Source organism: Panthera pardus, unplaced genomic scaffold (assembly GCF_024362965.1).
Source record: "Panthera pardus isolate Hobbes unplaced genomic scaffold, ASM2436296v1 HiC_scaffold_3, whole genome shotgun sequence".
In the NCBI taxonomy this organism is placed as follows: Eukaryota; Metazoa; Chordata; class Mammalia; order Carnivora; family Felidae; genus Panthera; species Panthera pardus.
Window position 1 is genome coordinate 28,116,931 of NW_026526876.1, and position 17,253 is coordinate 28,134,183.

General features: G+C 56.2%; 1 protein-coding gene across 1 annotated transcript; it reads left to right on the forward strand.

Moving 5' to 3' along the window:
- The first annotated feature begins 4,701 nt into the window (after window positions 1-4,701).
- On the forward strand, window positions 4,702-16,758 carry LOC109277116 (transmembrane ascorbate-dependent reductase CYB561). The gene is given in 7 exon segments (XM_019466605.2): window positions 4,702-4,877; window positions 13,094-13,226; window positions 13,228-13,312; window positions 14,244-14,342; window positions 14,639-14,742; window positions 15,232-15,389; window positions 15,630-16,758. Coding segments are annotated over 6 exon segments (759 nt in total). The 5' UTR covers window positions 4,702-4,877; window positions 13,094-13,106; the 3' UTR covers window positions 15,823-16,758.
- The last annotated feature ends 495 nt before the right edge of the window (window positions 16,759-17,253 follow it).

Genomic DNA, 17,253 nt, shown 5'->3' on the forward strand with positions numbered 1-17,253 from the left:
ACATGACCAGTAATCAGATACAACTACAACTATGAGCCTATGGACACTTCTTAGACACCCCGGGAATTGCTGCGGGGTCCCTGCTACACACCTCACACCTTCACCCTCTGCTCTCCCTGAGAACCTGTTTACGTTGCCGTTTTCTACTCTGTATACAGTTTCTCCTCTGTTGGGGAAGACAGTGTTAGAGGGTAGGGCAGGATGGAGATGACCATGCACATTCTTGCCTCAGGGCCTTTGCCCTTCCTCCCTCCTCCCTCCTCCCTCTGCTGGACTTATCTTCCCTTACATCTTCATAGGGCCTGCACCTCTACCCCTCTCTCCTCAGAGTCTTTGTCCTGTGACACTCCAGCCCTTCCCCTGCTTTATTTTCTTTGTAACACTTGTTGCTACACACAATTAGGTCTGTGTGTCGGTGTACATTTACATGTACGTGTGTATATGTGTTGTTAGTTTCCTTTTCAATTATCTGATGCCCCCACTTCATATAAGTCACATAAAAGCAGGACCTTCTGTTTTATCGATTACTATTTCTCCAGGGCCCGGAACAGGGCCTGACACAAGTTGGTGCCCAATAAACCTTTGCTGAAAGAAAGGAAAAGAAGGAGTAGAAGGGAAGGGAGGAAGGGAGGGAAGAAGAGAAGAGAGGGAAAGAAGGGAGGGAAGAAGAGTAGGAAGGGAGGGAGGAAGGAAAAATGAAGGGAGAGAGGGAGGGAAGAAGGGAGAGCAGGTGAAGGGGAAACATGTCCTGCTGATCCCTCCCTCCCCCAGGGGGCTGCACACAAACACAAAGAGAGGTTGGAAAGCCCACCCCTTCCATCGCCTCCCACCTCGGGCACCCGGTGCCATCATGCCACCTCTTGCACCAGGCTGGTCCCCACTGCCTATCCGACCCACGTCCTGTCCCTCAGAGCCCGGCAGCGGTGAAAGCTGGCCTGACTCTCCTGACTGTCACCGCTTCTCTGTCCATCCTGCGGGGTTACATTGCTTTGTGAGCAGGTTTTGTTCTTGTCTGTCTTGAATCCTGCTTTCCCAGACTGGACCACCTTGGGGGTCAGCCTGGGCCCCACAGCCTGTGACGTCCCTCAGCCCAATCCCCTGGAATTCTGGAGGTGCCAGGTGACTCACTCTCTTCATCAGTGGCCAGTCCCCTGCTTCGCTGCCACTCCTTCCCCATCGCTGCTGCTCCGCTGGACGCTCTGGCTGCTCCTGCTGGGGCTGCTGCCCCGGAAGCTGCAAGATAGGTTTTTCTCCAAGTGATTATAGTTCCATTTTAAGCTCATCAAAGTAGCCATGTGCTTTCAGACTCAGACTAGTTTCCTTTTCAAGGAAGTTGGAGCAAGCTCCTCAGGGAGTGGGCCTGATGGTGCCACCCCCAGCAGCAGGCTGCTCCCACCTCTGTATACTGGTCAGGGTATGTGTCTTTCAGTTATTTGCCATCCTAAGGCAAGGCTTACCTCCCAGAGCTGGTGCAGGCTTTGGTTCAGGCATGTTGATTCCTGGCAGTGGCCCAGGAGCCCTGAGGGGGAACTAGTTAGGCCACCTCCTCTTTCCTGAAGAATGCTCTAGTCCCTCTAGCTGGGTCTTTGGCCAGGACCTTCTTGCCCTCTCCCTGCTGTCTCGTTGCCACGTTAACCCCTGCTTGTCCTGTAGCTCTCTGAGTTGATGTCCCAGGCCCCAGAAGCCTTCCTTGACCCTCATATCTGGGGTAAGCACCTTTTCTACGCACTAAGGTCTGAGAGAAAGGGCTGTGCCTGTCATGTTCACGGATACATTCCCAGGATCACCCAGCACCTGGCACACTGAAGGGACTTGATAAAAATTCTTGTAAAGAGCGAATGAATTCCGGGTGCATTTTGCAGAACCTTAGGCCTGGGGAACCCGGTCTCCTATGCCTTTTGTATTCTCTGCAGCCCAAGGTTAAGGCCTCTGTGTGCAGCACGTGCTGAGGAGTTAACTAGCTGTTTCAGCCTGTTGGGGATGGGGAAGCTTTGCTGGGAGGGGCCAGAATGGCCAGGAGGCCCCTCTCCTGTCTTTCCCAAACAGGAGCAAGGTAGGCTTGCCAGGTAAATACAGGATACCCAGCTACATTTGAATTTCAAATAAATGATGAACACATTTTTAGTATGTTACATGAAGTGAGGCATGCTTATGCCAAAAAAAAAAAAAAAAAATTAAATTCGAATTTAACTGGGAATCCATCTTTCTCGATCTGGAAGCCCTAGTAAGGGCAGCCCCGATCAGCCAGGTGCCGGTGGGACTCTGAGGTCCTATTCATGAGGTATTCTCACTGTCTTGGTTCTTCCTGCTCTTTAAATGCTTTTGGCCAAAGAACAAGGTGAACGCCAGGTGTGGTTTCCCAGAGCTGTCACGGACACACTTAACACAAAGTCTCTCCCTACATCACAACCTCAACTCCAGCTGCTGGATCAGATGGTTAGGGAAGGCCTGTCTTAGGAGTTGAGATTTGAAAGAATGAGCCAAGTGATGATTGGGGCACTCCAAAGTTGAGGTGGGAGTGAATCTGGTGAGTCTGGTGGTGGCTTTGTGAATGCCGGCAGGGACGGGATTGCATGGAGCATGCCCTGGACTGCATCCTCAGTCCTCAAGAAGGGGCCTTTGTGCTGCTCGGCCAGCCTGCTCTTACCCACCTCTGCCCCCAGCTGTAGGGTGGAAGCTTCTCTAGCTTCTGTGGCAGCAGTCTCAGCAGCAGGGGGTGTGGGGACAGCAGGGAGTGGGGGGATGTCTGCCATCCTGGGTTGGGGATTCTGGTGCTTGACAGCAGTTTGGTGGGATCATCTGCTCTTTAAAAGGGTTGAGAGGAGCCATGAGCCCCTAGAGCTAAGTCCCTGTGTGGTTGCTCCCCATGGAGGCACCTTATGTCACTAAGAGCACCACCTCCACCCCTTCCCCACTTTAAGCAGACCTCTGAGAACACTGCTGGCAGGGTATGCTCTCCCTTCTGAGAGGGAAATGCCGCAGCCCAGGGCCATGGACCATGGGGGCAGGGGGAAGAAGGACCCAAGGGGCCCCTTCCTGCCTCAGCAGGCATCTCTCCCAGCTTTGGAAGGGGCTGAAAGCCTTATACTGGGAAGCTCAGCACTCAAATCACAGAGTTCCCAGCAGGCTCTGCTCCTCTGTGCCACCCTGCCCACTCCAGTTCTCCTCCTCTAAGCCCAGATATACAGGCTAAACAATGGGAAATGGCTCAGTTCCACATTTAACACACAGAGCATTTGTTGCCTGCTGTTTGCCTGTTGGCACGCTAAGGAAGCTGTTTCTTAATTTAAAATGTCCATTAACTCCCTCCAACTGGAAAGTTACTCGAAACAAATTTATGCTGTAGCAGGTTTAAGCTTGGTCACTCTGAGGGGTGGGACCTGCTGTGTTTGCCCCATTATTAGGTGTGCCCAGGGCAGTGGGCACCCTTGGGTGTTTTGCTATGTGCCTGAGAGTATGTTGTCTCTGTAAGGGGGTATTAGATCTCCAAGGCCCCGCTTGGCCAGGGTCCTCCAGGAGCCTCTGGACACTGCCCATGGGAAGCCCACAGTGTGGGAGGTAGAGGGAGGGAGAGGGGGAGCCACGATGTGGGGGAGGGGTATCTCTTTAACATCTCCAGGGGAGGAAACCCCATTTCCCTCCTACCCCCAGGCTCTTGGTACGTCTTGCCAGGCATCTGACAGGAAAGAACCTTTTGTTCTGAGCTTGTAAGAAGTCTGAGTTGGACTTGTTATCTACCCACAGCATTTCCTGAACAGGGGCTGCGGTAGGGGCTGGCCCCCAGCCTTGGCCTTGGCATCCTCCTCTCTTAGCTGTTGGGACAGGCGAGGCTGCCGCTGGCAAGGTCTAGGCCTCCGGCTGGTGAAAACTGGTATTTATCCTTAGGCTGGTTTGCCTGGGGGTGGGTAGTCAGTCTCAGACAAAGCCCCCTGAGAAAGGGGGGCAGGAAAAGTCACCGTGTGTGTGTGTGTGTGTGTGTGTGTGTGTGTGTGTGTGTGTGTGTGTGTGTCTCGGGAGGGTGGTACTGGGGAAGTGGTGAGTCCAGTCTTCCTGTACGGTGACATCTCCCTCGGGGCAGGGAGGAAGGAGGTGTGTTCCCCCAGAGCTGCAGAAGCTGCAGCGTGGGCCCAGGCCCGGGCCGTGTCTGACACCTAGTGGCCACCTGAGCCCGGGGCGGGGCGAGGGGGAGGGGAAGGTGGTGGGAGTGAAGAGGGGGAGGGAGGGAATCTGGAAGCGCGGACCCCAGGCCGAGGCCCGGCCGCTGCTCTCCCGGCCTGCAGCCCCTTCCGTCGTCTCCCGGGCTCAGTCCCCCTCCCGGGTCCCGGTCCCCACTCCGCAGCGCCCCCCCGCCGCGCCCGCGGCCTCAGCGTCAGGCCTGGGCAGGAGGCCGCCACACCCACGGGGTCGCACACCCCCTTGCGTCCCTGAACGCGGGATTCCCGTAGGCCGGGTCGCGAGGCTCGGATTTCGGAGGTTACCCGAGCTCGGGTCCAGAAGGCCGGGGTCACGGTGGCCGCGGCTGCCACCCCTCATCGCCCTGCGCCGCAGTCCCTGTCACGCGGCGTCAAGGTCGGGGCCCGGGACCTGGCGGGGCCGCGTCCAGACACCTGGGCATCAGTAGCGGCCGGGCCCTGCAGTAAGCGCGGGGACGTGAGGGAAGGACTTCCGGCGCCCCCTGCCCTCAGCGTGACCCCCGCCGCGCCGCCCGCCTTGCGCCCCACCCGCCGCCCTGTCTCCATGGAGACGCCGTAGCTCCGCGGCGGGCGCGGCCGCCGGAACCGGCTGAGCGGCCGGGGCGCGGCGTGGGAAGCTCGCCTGTGGGTCCGCGGTGGGGCGCTGCGCGGCGGGGACGAGCTCCGGGCCCGGCGCCCGGCCAGGTAGGCGGCCCGGGCGGGTGGGTGCGAGCCGAGCCCCCGCGCGGAGTCGGGGAGGGGGCCCAGGTGCGCCCGCAGCGGGACGGGCCCGCCCCCCGCGCCGAGCCGCCGTGAGTCCCGCATCCGCCACCGCACCCGCCGCTCACCTCACCTCAGCTGCTCCCGAGCCCCACGCGGCTGGGCCGGAGGTGGAAGAGCTGGCCGCGCTCCTTGCTGGAGCTGCCGGCCTCTGGCCCTGGTTCAGCCTCCGTGCCAGTCTGCGGAAGTTAGAACCGAGCGGCAGGTGACCCCACGCTTGTCAGTGGGCTCACGGCTGATATTTTGCCACGTTCTAGAAACGAGCTGGGGTAGATGTGGATCAACCACCATTTGCCACGACTGTTCTTTTGAAACCTGAAACGGGCCCAACTGCTTTGCTGGTGGCGGGCCCTCCCTCAGCTTCGCCTCTCTCCTCTTGGGGGTGAAATGGCTAGCTAGGAGATCCCTTCCTTGTTCTGGAACATCCGCAGCTTAGTGGTGTGAGGGTAGGAGTTCCTCGTTTGGGAAATCCTGGCTCGTTGGATTGGGCCTGGTAGGCCCCTGAGCTGTGGGGACAGGGGGTGCAGAACTGAGCGGAGGAAGGGGTCCCCTGCTGCCTTTGACACCTAGGTGATGGCAGGGCCACCTCCACTCTCTGCCTGCCCTTTCCCCCAGGGCTCCACAGAGAAGGAGACCCTGTCCCCAGCTTTTCTCCTCGAGGTGGCCTCTCTTCCGTCATACCCCGGAACTTGGCAGTCTTTGAGGATTTTCTGAATCTCATTAAATGAAGCTCGTCTCAGGATGTCTGGGTTCTATTTGTTTTCACAGCAAATGAAGAAATCCCAAAGCTTTGCCACCTTCTCTTAGATACCTTGATTTCTCTTCTGAAATTGGGTTTGAGGCAGAAAATACCGAGAGAAAACTCGTAAGTGCCAAAGTGAGACCCACATAGGGAGAGGGCTGCTGCCACCCCACCCCCACGCAGGAGGAGCCTCCCGGACTTGGAGGTGGAGCCTGCCTGCCCCACGGCTTCCCCGCCCTGGCCGCCTTCCCTGGGCCCGCAGAGCTGGGCTTCTGCTAAGGCCGTGTGCTTCAGCAGCACCAGAAGGTATTGGTGGAGAAAGCTGCCCCAGATCCAGGGTTTTCTGCCCAGTGGGGGACGGAGAGTGGACAGAGGGGAGTGTGGATTTATGAGAGGGGGTAGTGCTGCCATCTGGCTCTCTGTGGCCCCGAACCTCTTGTGTGAACAACTTCTGATGTGTGACTCTTCACCTTACTCTTCCCAAGGTGCTATTAGGACCGGATTTAGTTTTTGTTAGACTGTTATCTGATTATCTACCATGTGGCAGGCACTTTGCTAACCGCTATTACATATTTATCCACTTATTTTTTGCCAGGCCAGTGAGTAATGAGGTGGGACTATCGATAGGGGACTATCGATATCCCCTATCTTGTGGATGAGGAAGCAGGCTCAGAGAGGGGACTTGGCTTGACCAGGACCGCAGAGTCAGATGCAGAGGGGCTGGCTTTAAAAATACATCCGTTTGACCAGAGCTGCATTCGTGGGTCGTAGGCACTTTTGTCTTGCTGGGACCCTTCTTCCACTAAAAATAATACCAATTTTTAAAAAACCCTATATTTTACAACAATTAAAAAAACCCTATATTTTACAATTGTGTTGGTATAAAGACAAATATAATCCAGGCCAGATTAAAAATTAAAACATTTTCTTCAGCACTAAGTTTGTTTCTCCTTCTGATTTTAGCAGAAATCATAACATTTTTTGTGGGTCCCTACAAGTATTGGAAACCCTGGCACCAAGCCCACTGTACCTAATGGAGAACCAGGCTTTGCTTTCTTCCTGCGGGCTACTTGGGGCCCTGCCTGACAGCTCAACCTTCACTTTGCTTTCTCTTCCATCACATTCTAGGGCATTCTAGGGCACTTGAGTCATCCCTTCAATGGGGGGGGAGGGAGGGTTGGTTAGATCTTAGAAAAGATGTAACCTCTGTCCCCAATATAATCTTGCCTAACCCAATTAAAACCCTGCTGTGGCCAAGGAGGGCTGCAGCCAGGCCAGGCTGCCTGCCTCCAGGCTCTAGGACATGGGCAGTGTCTGGTCCTCATAATGAGATTAGGCCTGGTGGCCTTTTAACAAAACTGTGGGCATGAGGAGAGTGATTCTCAGCACGTTCAACCCCTGCGGGTATCTCCTGTCCCTTTTTGATGACATTAAGTGGAGTCTGACTGCAAGTTGGTGTGGGAGGGGAGGGGTGACTGTCTCAGCCCAAAGTTCCAGAAGCTGCCAGAGCTGTCACCCCCGTCTTGTGCTCTGACAGGAAGGAGGGTGGCTGTGTAAGGGGCTCTGAGGGCTATCAGAGCCTCCTCTGCTTCCATAACTCTGGTCTGCCCGGCAGAGGGGAACTTTGGGGTGGTGAGTGGCAGCTTCAAGGCCCTTGATCCTGCCCCCCACACTTCTGCTCTGGGAACAAAGGAGGCCCGGGGTTCTGGGGGCCAACCCAGCTGGCAGGGAAGAGAGTGTTCTCACTGTCTGGTTTGGGAAATGAAGGGGCCTGATTCAAAGGCATTTGCTTGCTAGGGAGTGAATCTCAACTGCTTTCAAAGTTTGCACATGCAAAATGTGTTTGTGGATGGGTCGGATTCCAGCCAGAGTCAGCAGGATGCGGTCTCTCTTCAGCAATTGGAAGCAGCCCCTCCTTGCACAAAGATAGGTTGCCAATGACTTGAACCGAATAGGCAACAGGTGAATGCCATTGCTGAAGGAATCTGGATCTTTCACACTCGGAACTTTTGGACTGCGGGGTCACCTGTAGGCAAGGCACAGACAGGCCTGCCCGAGGCAGGATGGTCTTGCTTGGTGTGAGCTTTCCTGCATCCCTCATACTTGGGCTGCAATCACCGTCAAATTGGAAGGGAGGGTGGGGGAGATGGATTGGTCCTCCATAGTTCCAAAGGTCATCCTTTATCTGTGGCTTCCTCCTGGTTGCCTCATTACCCGGATGCTTAGTTCCCTAGGACAGGTGGGGCAGGTGAGCTGCCTTTGGAGCAGTTGACAGGAAGATCTCATGGAGCAGCTGGCTCATCCTCCTGCCACCCCGTCTCTCTTAACTACCTGTTCCCATCCTGCTTCCTTCGCTCCCAGGAGAGCTCCCAGGGAACACTGGTGCTTGTTGCTGTGGTGGGCTTAAACCGCCTTAGGAGCATGGTTTCCTGAGGGGTGAGGGGTACAGGAGGACTGGCCTGGGACAGGGAGAGACCTCCTTGGAGCTCTGTTTCAAAGCGACTTCTTTGGCAAATGCCCATTTGGATCCTTGATTGGCTTCAGTATTTGGAAAGTATGAGAGCTCCACCCTAGATCCTCGGCAAAGCCACACTGCCACCAGACAGCCAGCTGTTCAGGGAGTGCCACCTCAAGGTATTAAGGTGGGGAAAACTGTCTTCCGTGCGTATAGTGGAAAGTGCTCTTGGCGGCCTGAGTTGAACTTGTGGCTTGAATTCTTACTACCCTTTACTAAGAAAATCTGCATCTGCTGTGTAGCTTGTCTGTAAGCTCCTTGAAGGCAGGGATCAAGTCTGATCTGTATAGCTCCGGTGTCCAGCAGTATTTGCCAGCACACGGCAGGGGCTCGATGAACAAATGAGCAGCTATTTGCTGCTGGTAATTTGGGGCATGTCATTTATCCTCTTTGAGCCCCAGTGTCCTCACGCATTGATTTGGGACAGCACTCCTCTCACCACAGTTGTATGGCGAAGGTTCCGTGAAAGAATGCTGATGATCATAAGGGAAGGGAAACAAAAATAATGTAAGAACAGGGAGGGGGACAGAACATAAGAGACTCATAGATATGGAGAACAAACAGTCTGCCGTGAGGCCCCTGGCATGCCCCCAGCACGAGCGGGCACCCCCGCTCTTTGCCGCGGTGGGTGCAGACGGCATCAGCAGTCTGCCTTCCTGGGGAGTTCAGGGCGGAAGTGTACAATGCAGAGCGGCAGAGCCCCCCGTGTGGTCACCTCACTGCTCCAAAGTGTGATTTCTTTTCAGTGCCACCAGCTACTTCCCTAGTTCACAGCAGACACTGACTGAGGTCCTACAATTTAACTCCATCCTGACACTGTCTACCTGGAGATGGCAGGTTAAGGGCTCAGGCCCACGAGACTGCCCCCACTTCAGAGGCCAGTCGCAAACCCAGGTTGGCACCTGTGCTTCCGACCCACCTGCTGTAGATAAGAGGTTCCCATGGCCTTCTCCTCAGGTTCAGTTAATTTGCTAGAGCAGCTCACAGAGCTCAGAGAGTTATTTTACTTATTAGGTTTATTACAAAAGGATGTGACTCAGGAACAGCCAGATTGAAGAGGTAGGTAGGGTGAGGTCCGGAAGGGTCCAGAGCACAGGAGCCTCTATCCCCAGGGAACTAGGGTAGCCGTCCTCCCCCCTGGAAGCTCCTTTTGAATTTTAATGGAGGCTTCAGCACAGAGACAGGGGTGATTAGATCATTGGCCATTGGTGATTGAACAAATCTGCTGTCTTCTCCCTCCCTAGAGGTTGAGGGGTGGAACTCAAAGGTACAGCCTTCAGTCACATAGTTCCCCTGGCACCCAAGCCCCCCCCCCCCCCATCTACAGGTTATCTAGGGGGCTCAGTAACATAACAGAAGACAGCATTAGGACTTTCTTGGGAAATTTTAGGAGCTTTAGAAGTTTTAGGAGCTCCATCATATATATATATTTAATTTAATAAAAATTAATATATATTAATATATATTTAATTTAATAAAAATTAATATATATTAATATATATTTAATTTAATAAATATATATATTTAAGTTTTTAAATGTTTATTTTTTGAGAGAGAGAGCACAAGGAGCACAGAGGGGGGAGGGGCAGAGGGAGAGGGAGACGCAGAATCCGCAGAATCCGAAGCAGGCTCCAGGCTCTCAGCTGTCAGCACAGAGCCCGACACGGGGCTCGAACCCACAGACTGTGAGATCAGGACCTGAGCTGAAATCAGAAGCTTAACCGACTAAGCCACCCGGGTGCCCCCATCCTATATGTTTCTTATAAGTCATAACATCACAGCCCTGAAGAGAACCTTGCTCTGGTTTCCGTCTGCCTCCTTAGGAGACTGGCCGGGAGGGAAACATGCTGGCTCTGGCTTGCCCGGCCACAGAGCAGCTCCGAGATACAGGGGCGACGATCCCCTTTGCGGCCCTGAGCTCCCTCTGCTGTCGTTGGTTATTCTGCTGGGCTGGGAGAAGCTGTGGCAGGTCTGCCAGCAGCAGAGCACGTTCCTTCTGTTCTTCCTGATTCAGAGCTAATCAGATTCTGACTGTGCCCCGGGCTCTCTGGGGATAAATCTAATAAAGGCGGGGAGGACGGAGAACAAGTGACCCGAGGACAGCCTCTCTCCGGTAGATTTTTCCTGTTAGAGTTAGGGCAGAGGAATAGATCCCCAGGAGACCCAAGGAAGAGTAGGACGCGTTCCTCGGAGGAGGCACGACAGCAGACAGGCACAGGCGAGCTTCGTGGCAGGCAGGCAGACTGCCGACGGGGGTAAGTGGGCTCCAGGCCAGCGTTGGGGATGCAGAGGTGGGGACAGAGAAGAAAGAAATGTCCCTTTCAGGTTGTGGGGCAGGTGGATGGAGGGGAGGGTGAGTGGCAGGGAGCCGGAAGAGAGGCGCAGGGAGTGAGGCAGAGTGTTGTGAGAGCCAGGGAAGCTGAGTGGACTTGGTGAGAAGATGCGGGGCTGCAGATGGAAACTGAGCTAGGATCGTGTTACAAGTGTTGCCATTTCACTCGCAGGCGTCCCCATTTGCACAAGGTGGGACAACATGAGTTGGGGAACTGGCCTCGTCCTCGTCCTTGTCCCTGGCAGGTCTGGCGGGTTAGAAGGGGTACAGAGATTGGGGTGGAAGCTCCATGCTCTGGCTGGGGGTGGTGGCAATGAAGATGGCCAGGAGGGAAGTGATGGTGGGGACCCTGGGGGAGAACCCCGAGGATTCGGTGGCCTGTCTGTAGAGGTGTCAGCGTCAGGACCAGGAGGACAGCCGCAGTGGTCACCTGCACGAGGTCAGGATTGGATTCGGTTATGACGACGATGGGCAGATGAATTGACTAGGGATGTGCGGAGGAGTTTGAAGTGTTTGCTGATGTCGGTAGAGATGTATGGTGGGTAGCTAGAAGTGGGGTTTGTATTTGGGGGAGAGGACAGAACTGGCCCTAGATGTAGGAGTTGCCTTGGGTAAAGGTGACAGATATGGACGGTGGCAAGAGTCTCAGAAATAGGGGTTCATTGTCTGCCAGGGCTTCTGGAAACAGGTGTTCCCACCGGCTATGGGAGTGTGTTTGGAAGATCATTTGATAAAATGTCAAAAACCTAAACGAGAACATAGCCTTGCTGCAGGATTCCATTTCTCCATTTAGGAATTAATGAGACACATGTGCAAAGGTGATCACATGGTGTGATTTATTTAGTGAAAAACTGGAAGCTAGCTAAATGTTGAACAGTTGGGATTGGGGTTTGGTTAAAGTGTGGAACAGCTGTATGGTGCAGTCTTGTGTTGTCATTGAGACAATGATGTGAATGTATATTCATGGACAGGAAAAGATACACAGGATCTACTGTTAAGGTAGAAAAGCAGGTTAGAAATCGGCATGTCTCTGTTTTTATAAAAGAATGTATATGTTTGTAGAAAAAAAGGATGTAAGGACACACATGAAAATGCTGATTACTTGTAATTTTTTCCCTTTTTATGTTAATCTGTATTTTACTGTAGGGAGTATGTATTAGTAACACTCGCCACTGCCCCCAACTTTTTTTAATGGCGAAGTTGCCAAAGTTTGTCAGATGTGGCAGAGAGAATCGGGGGGTAAAAAGAGACCTCCCCAATTACTAGTAGAAGACCGGGCCGACTGGACACTAGTTCTTGAGCGGTACAGGGTGGAGAGAGACAGCAAGCGCTGGGTGTTAGAGGGAGACCCAGAACCCATTAGGCCATGTCTCTGCGCCGCTGTCATTCTCTGGAATGTTTCCACTGCTGCTTGGAAAGCCCAGGACACTGCGGGCAGAGAGCCTCTTTCTGTGGGCTCGGGACCCTGCAGCACCGAGGCAGACAGATGGAGGAGGCCATCGTTGTTCATCACCGGCCTCGTGCCCTGGCTGCCTCTCCTGACTGGGCGTGTGGGCCAGGCCTGGGCTCCGGGTCTGGAGAACTATCCGATTCAGGGTGAAGAGCTTGCGTGAAGGCCATCCTGACCCTGGGGGAGGCTAACATGGGGGTGCACTGGGCAGAGGAGCCAGGAAATGCGCTTACCACACACACAAACACATGCACACACGTACACACGCATGCAGGTGCACACACACAGGCACACATGCACAGACCCCTGAGCAAGACTTTCCCAAGCCTCCTGGAACTGCCACTTTCTTATCTATGGCATAGGGACAGTAACTACCTGCTTTACTGTCCCATACAGGATGGTTATGAATTAAGTGATGTGTATGAAACACCCCATGGGCTCTGAATGCCAAGGTGCTACTCCCTGTCCTGAGTAGGGGTGCAGACCCGGCGGGCCCTGAGCGTGGGGGGAGGAAGTTGTGGCAGGGGGAGCAGGCTGTGGGGCTGCTCCTGTTCCCCACGTCGTCTTCAGGCAGGGCCAGAGCATGGGGGGCAGCTGTGGGGGCTGCACCCAGGCTCCTGGGGAGGGCAGGATTTCTCCTTCTGTCGGCCACACGGCCACACACTGGGTGCATGGGTGCAGGGATGTCAGCTTTCTCGTTCTCTCTGGACGTACTTGTGACCCATCTGGAGGACAAACCGTGACTAACTCTGTACCTTCAAGGGATTTTCTCACTTCTCTGAACCTCCTCTGTGAGCCCCACCTGAGAAAAGCCAGGGCCTTGGGAAACAATGCAAGGCACGGGCACGTCCCCCCGCCTCTGAATCTGAAGGACCTTCGCTTGCACCCTCACTGCATCTCATAGCCAGGTGCTGGCCTGTCTGTCTCTGGGGGAAGCGGGGCACCTCTGCTGAGCTGTACTTGAATCTCGGGAAGGGATGGAAGCACTGCTGTAGCACAGGGGCCGGGAGAGGTGGGTGGAAGGGGGCAGCGGGCATCGGGAGGCCGGGACGTAGCCTCTGGAAGCTGTGGGCCACTCTGAGCTTTGCTGTTTTCCCTCCAGCAGCTGCCTCAGCATGGAGAGCCACGCAGGCCTGGCGGCCACCCCCAGGGCGCTGCCTTACTACGTAGCTTTCTCCCAGCTGCTGGGCCTGATCGCGGTGGCCACGACCGGTGCCTGGCTCGGTCTGTACAGGGGGCGGCATCGCCTGGCAGGGCGTCCTGCAGTTTAACGTGCATCCCCTCTGCATGGTCATAGGCCTGATCTTCCTGCAGGGAGATGGTGAGTCCCACCCTTGCTCCTGAGAGCGGCGGTTTGCAGGAACCCTCTCATCCCTGGGGTCTCCTGCACTTAGACACATCTAAGATTCTAGAAAAGACAGGAAGGAAGCTGGCTTGGGGCCTGGGAACACCAGGCATCCAAATCTAGGGGCCTGAGGCTTGTGGAGCATCCAGGGGTGTGCGTGTAGAGCAAGCAGCCCAGGGGCTGGGCTGTGAGCTGAGGCTGGCTTCTGCAGGGGTGGTTTGAAGTTGGAAGAAAAACGGTGAGTGTGCGTGTGTGTGCGCGTGCATGTGTGTATGTGTTGGGGGAATGGTGGACTTGGCAGAGCTGCAGCTCCTCTCTGGGGCAGGAGTGAGCCTGTGACTGGCCCCCACCCTGCCTTCTGTGTGGCCTGCTCTGGTAACAGGAAAGCTGGATCTGGATCTGTTTGACCCATTCTTCCTAGGGGCGGTCCTGGTGACAGCCATTCCCCAGCAGCAGATTCCTAAGAGGCATTCCCCGTGCCACCTGGCCCTGTCCGGCTCAGCCCTGTGAGGGGGATTAGCTTGGGAATCGGGTTCCCCACCTAGGGAACCTGATTGCGGAAGGTAGTGAGTATCTGCTCAGCTTCAATACTGGACTATTTGAGGACCATCAGAGCTAAGAGGTGAACTCAGAAGCTTGGTGACACCTCAGCGTGCCTGCATGACGAACCGAGGACACAGCCCAGAATACACAGGACACTTGATAAGAAAGTGGTGGCGGCAGGGGCGCTAGGGCACACCTACCCGAGGGCCCCCGCCGGGCCCCACCGAGTCTGTTTCCCGTCCTACTGCCTGTGGCTGGGGTGTCCTGCCAAGCCCTTGGTGCGGATCACCTCTGCCAGCCAAGCTGCGTCTCCTCGCTGCCTGTGGCAGGCTGGCCTGACCTTCCCTTTCTCACTCCCTGAAAGCCCTGCTGGTTTACCGTGTCTTCAGGAACGAGACCAAACGCACAACCAAAGTCCTGCACGGGCTGCTACACGTCTTCGCGTTCATCATCGCCCTGGTGGGTGAGTTCCTGGGCACGGCTTTCCCTCTCCCCCACCTCTGCTTCTAACTTGGGGGGGGGGGGGTGGGTCGCCGCTTGACACATCTGGTCTCCACGCCGGTTCTGTTGTGGTCCCGTCCCCATCCCTCCCGCGATCCCCCACCCCCCAGGCATCCCCGGCTGGGACGCTGGGTGCTGGCAGCCCTCAAGCTGGGACCAGATCCCAGAAGTCCCGGCTGGTTGGGTTTCCCTTGGGTCACCTCACCCGCTCCCCTCCCCACCAGCCCTGTCCTCACACGGCCCCTCTCTCCGGTCCAGGCCTGGTGGCGGTGTTCGACTACCACAGGAAGAAGGGCTACGCTGACCTGTACAGCCTGCACAGCTGGTGTGGCATCCTCGCGTTTGTTCTCTACTTCGTGCAGGTGGGCGGTTCCGCGCCTCGGCGGTGGGGTGGGGGTGGGGGGGCGGGGGGCGCGCGAGGCCACGGCAGGGCCGCCTGTGCCACGGAAGGGCCCGCTTTCCCGGGCGTGTGCCTGAGAGTGAAGGAGGTGCTTTAGCACGGTTGGACGCTGCTTTCAGATCCCCAAGTGGGTACGAAAGCCAGGATCTCCCAGGCGAGGGTGCCTCAGACCCAGGCCGCCTTCCAGCTGACGCGGCACATGTGTCTGGCCACGGCCCGGGCTTCCAAGCGTTCGAGCGCGAAGAACCGAGATCGGCCTCGAGTGCCGGGGCCAGGACCTTTCCCATAAGCGTTTGCTGCTCCCCCCACCCCTGCTCTCGAGATGAAGAAGGCCCAGCGGTGGGTGGAGGGGTTCCCCGACTGCGTGTGGACACGGCCTACGTGGGGTGACCTCGGGTTGGTCAGACGGCGGCCGGCTCGGTCTCCGGCACCACCCCGCCTTTCCTTGTAGTGGCTCGTGGGCTTTGGCTTCTTCCTGTTCCCCGGAGCTTCGTTTTCTCTGCGGAGCCGCTACCGCCCGCAGCACATCTTCTTTGGCGCCACCATCTTCCTGCTCGCTGTGGGCACAGCCCTGCTGGGCCTGAAGGAGGCGCTGCTGTTTAAACTTGGGTGAGTGTCCTGTGCCCCCACAGGCCTTGGGAGACGGAGCCCCGCCCTCTGCGTCTCTGGCCTCTGCCTTCTGAGGCAGCTTCTTGTGGAGTTAGCGAAGCAGTGGGTTTCCTCTCCGGGCGGGGGACGGGTGGGGCTGGGACTGGAATACCACGCCAGCTTTCTGGCCTTGGTGTGAATGGCATTTGGGCCTGACCGAGACCCCTCGGGGGGCTTCTCCCTTCCACCCGAACCCTGCAGGGCCAAGTATAGCACGTTTGAGCCTGAGGGCGTCCTGGCCAACATGCTGGGCTTGCTGCTGGCCGGCTTCGGCATGACTGTGCTCTACATTTTGACTCGCGCTGACTGGAAACGGCCACCCCAGGCGGAGGAACAAGCTCTCTCCATGGACTTCAAGACGCTGACCGAGGGCGACAGCCCCAGCTCCCAGTGACGGCCTGCCCTTGTCCCACGGGGAGGGTCTGGCTGCGGCTGGCCTCCTCAGTTCCGAGAGGTTCTGATAGGCGTCTTTGCCGTGCCCTGTCGAGGCCGTCTTGAGGCCGGGTGGCTCTCGGGGAGGGCTCGGCAGTGTCGGTAGGGACCGTGGGGGCAGCGTTCCCCCTCGAGCGCTGATTTCTGGGGTTTAGGGCTTGACCTCCTCTACTTTCTTCTCCTTGCTGCTGCTTTAGAGTCCTGTTAGTCATGCACAGACCCCTGCCCCTGTTGTCGCTGTCACCCCCTCAAATCAAGAAGCTTTGGGTAGAGTTTTGGGTGGTCAGTCCTGGTCACAAAGGCACAGATCCCTGAAGGAGATGCAGGGTGGCTCTCCCCTTGAGGCAGCGGATGCTGGGCCGTGTCCAGTGGCTGCAGAGAGCACAAGGCTGTGGGATAAACTGGGGCTTAGCGACAGGCCTGGCAAGGCCAAGACTTGCTTTGTGTAACACTGAATTCAAACCAGGAGTCTCGCTAGTCTGAATAACACGGTGGTGTGAATGGGCCCAGTCTTTGGCAGTAGAGCAAGTGATATTATGTGTAAAATATGTTGGTATTCGGAGCGAGGTTCCCCAGGAGAGGGGAGGGACTGGCCCCTGGGAAGCTCTGGAGATGTGGCTTCGGCCCAGCTGTGCTCTTGGCCTCCCCTTTCTTCAGTCCTCAGCCCCAAGATGCTGTGCTGGGAGAGGGACAGGGCACAGGACTGAGACAAACTGTACTTGGCGGCCGAGAGAAGGGGAAGGAGGTGGCCCCTCGCACTGGCGGGCTGGGTGGTGGGCTGGCCACTCCCTGCAGGGGCCCGGGCCACCAGTGCCCCTGGTGTCCCTGCCCTCACAGGCTGGCTCTGACTCGAGGCCGAGGGCATACATCTTGTTTTTTTTTTTTTTTTTAATTTTAACGTTTATTTATTTTTGAGACAGAGAGAGACAGAGCATGAACAGGGGAGGGGCAGAGGGAGAGGGAGACACAGAATCTGAAGCAGGCTCCAGGTTCTGAGCTGTCAGCACAGAGCCCGATGCGGGGCTCGAACTCACGGACCGCGAGATTGTGACCTGAGCCAAAGTCGGACGCTTAACCGACTGAGCCACCCAGGTGCCCCTGTTTTTGTTTTTAAACAAAAAACTGCCCTGTTGCTCCCTTTCCCTTTCAGTGGGGAAGGCAGGGCCGCCTGCTTCTGTCCAGGAGGAAAGCCTCATCCCCTTACCTGGGCCCATCTTTGCAGGAGGTTGGGACGGAGTTGGAATTGGGTTAATTCCCCCCAGCTGTGTAAGTGTGTTATGCTGCCGCCTGAGTCACTCTTTGGATTCAGTCTGGAAGTAACGTGATCAGAGCATTGACCTTGTGCTTCTTGGACTTGGGGAATGCTCTCTTCTTGTTTTCCTCATTTTCTGGG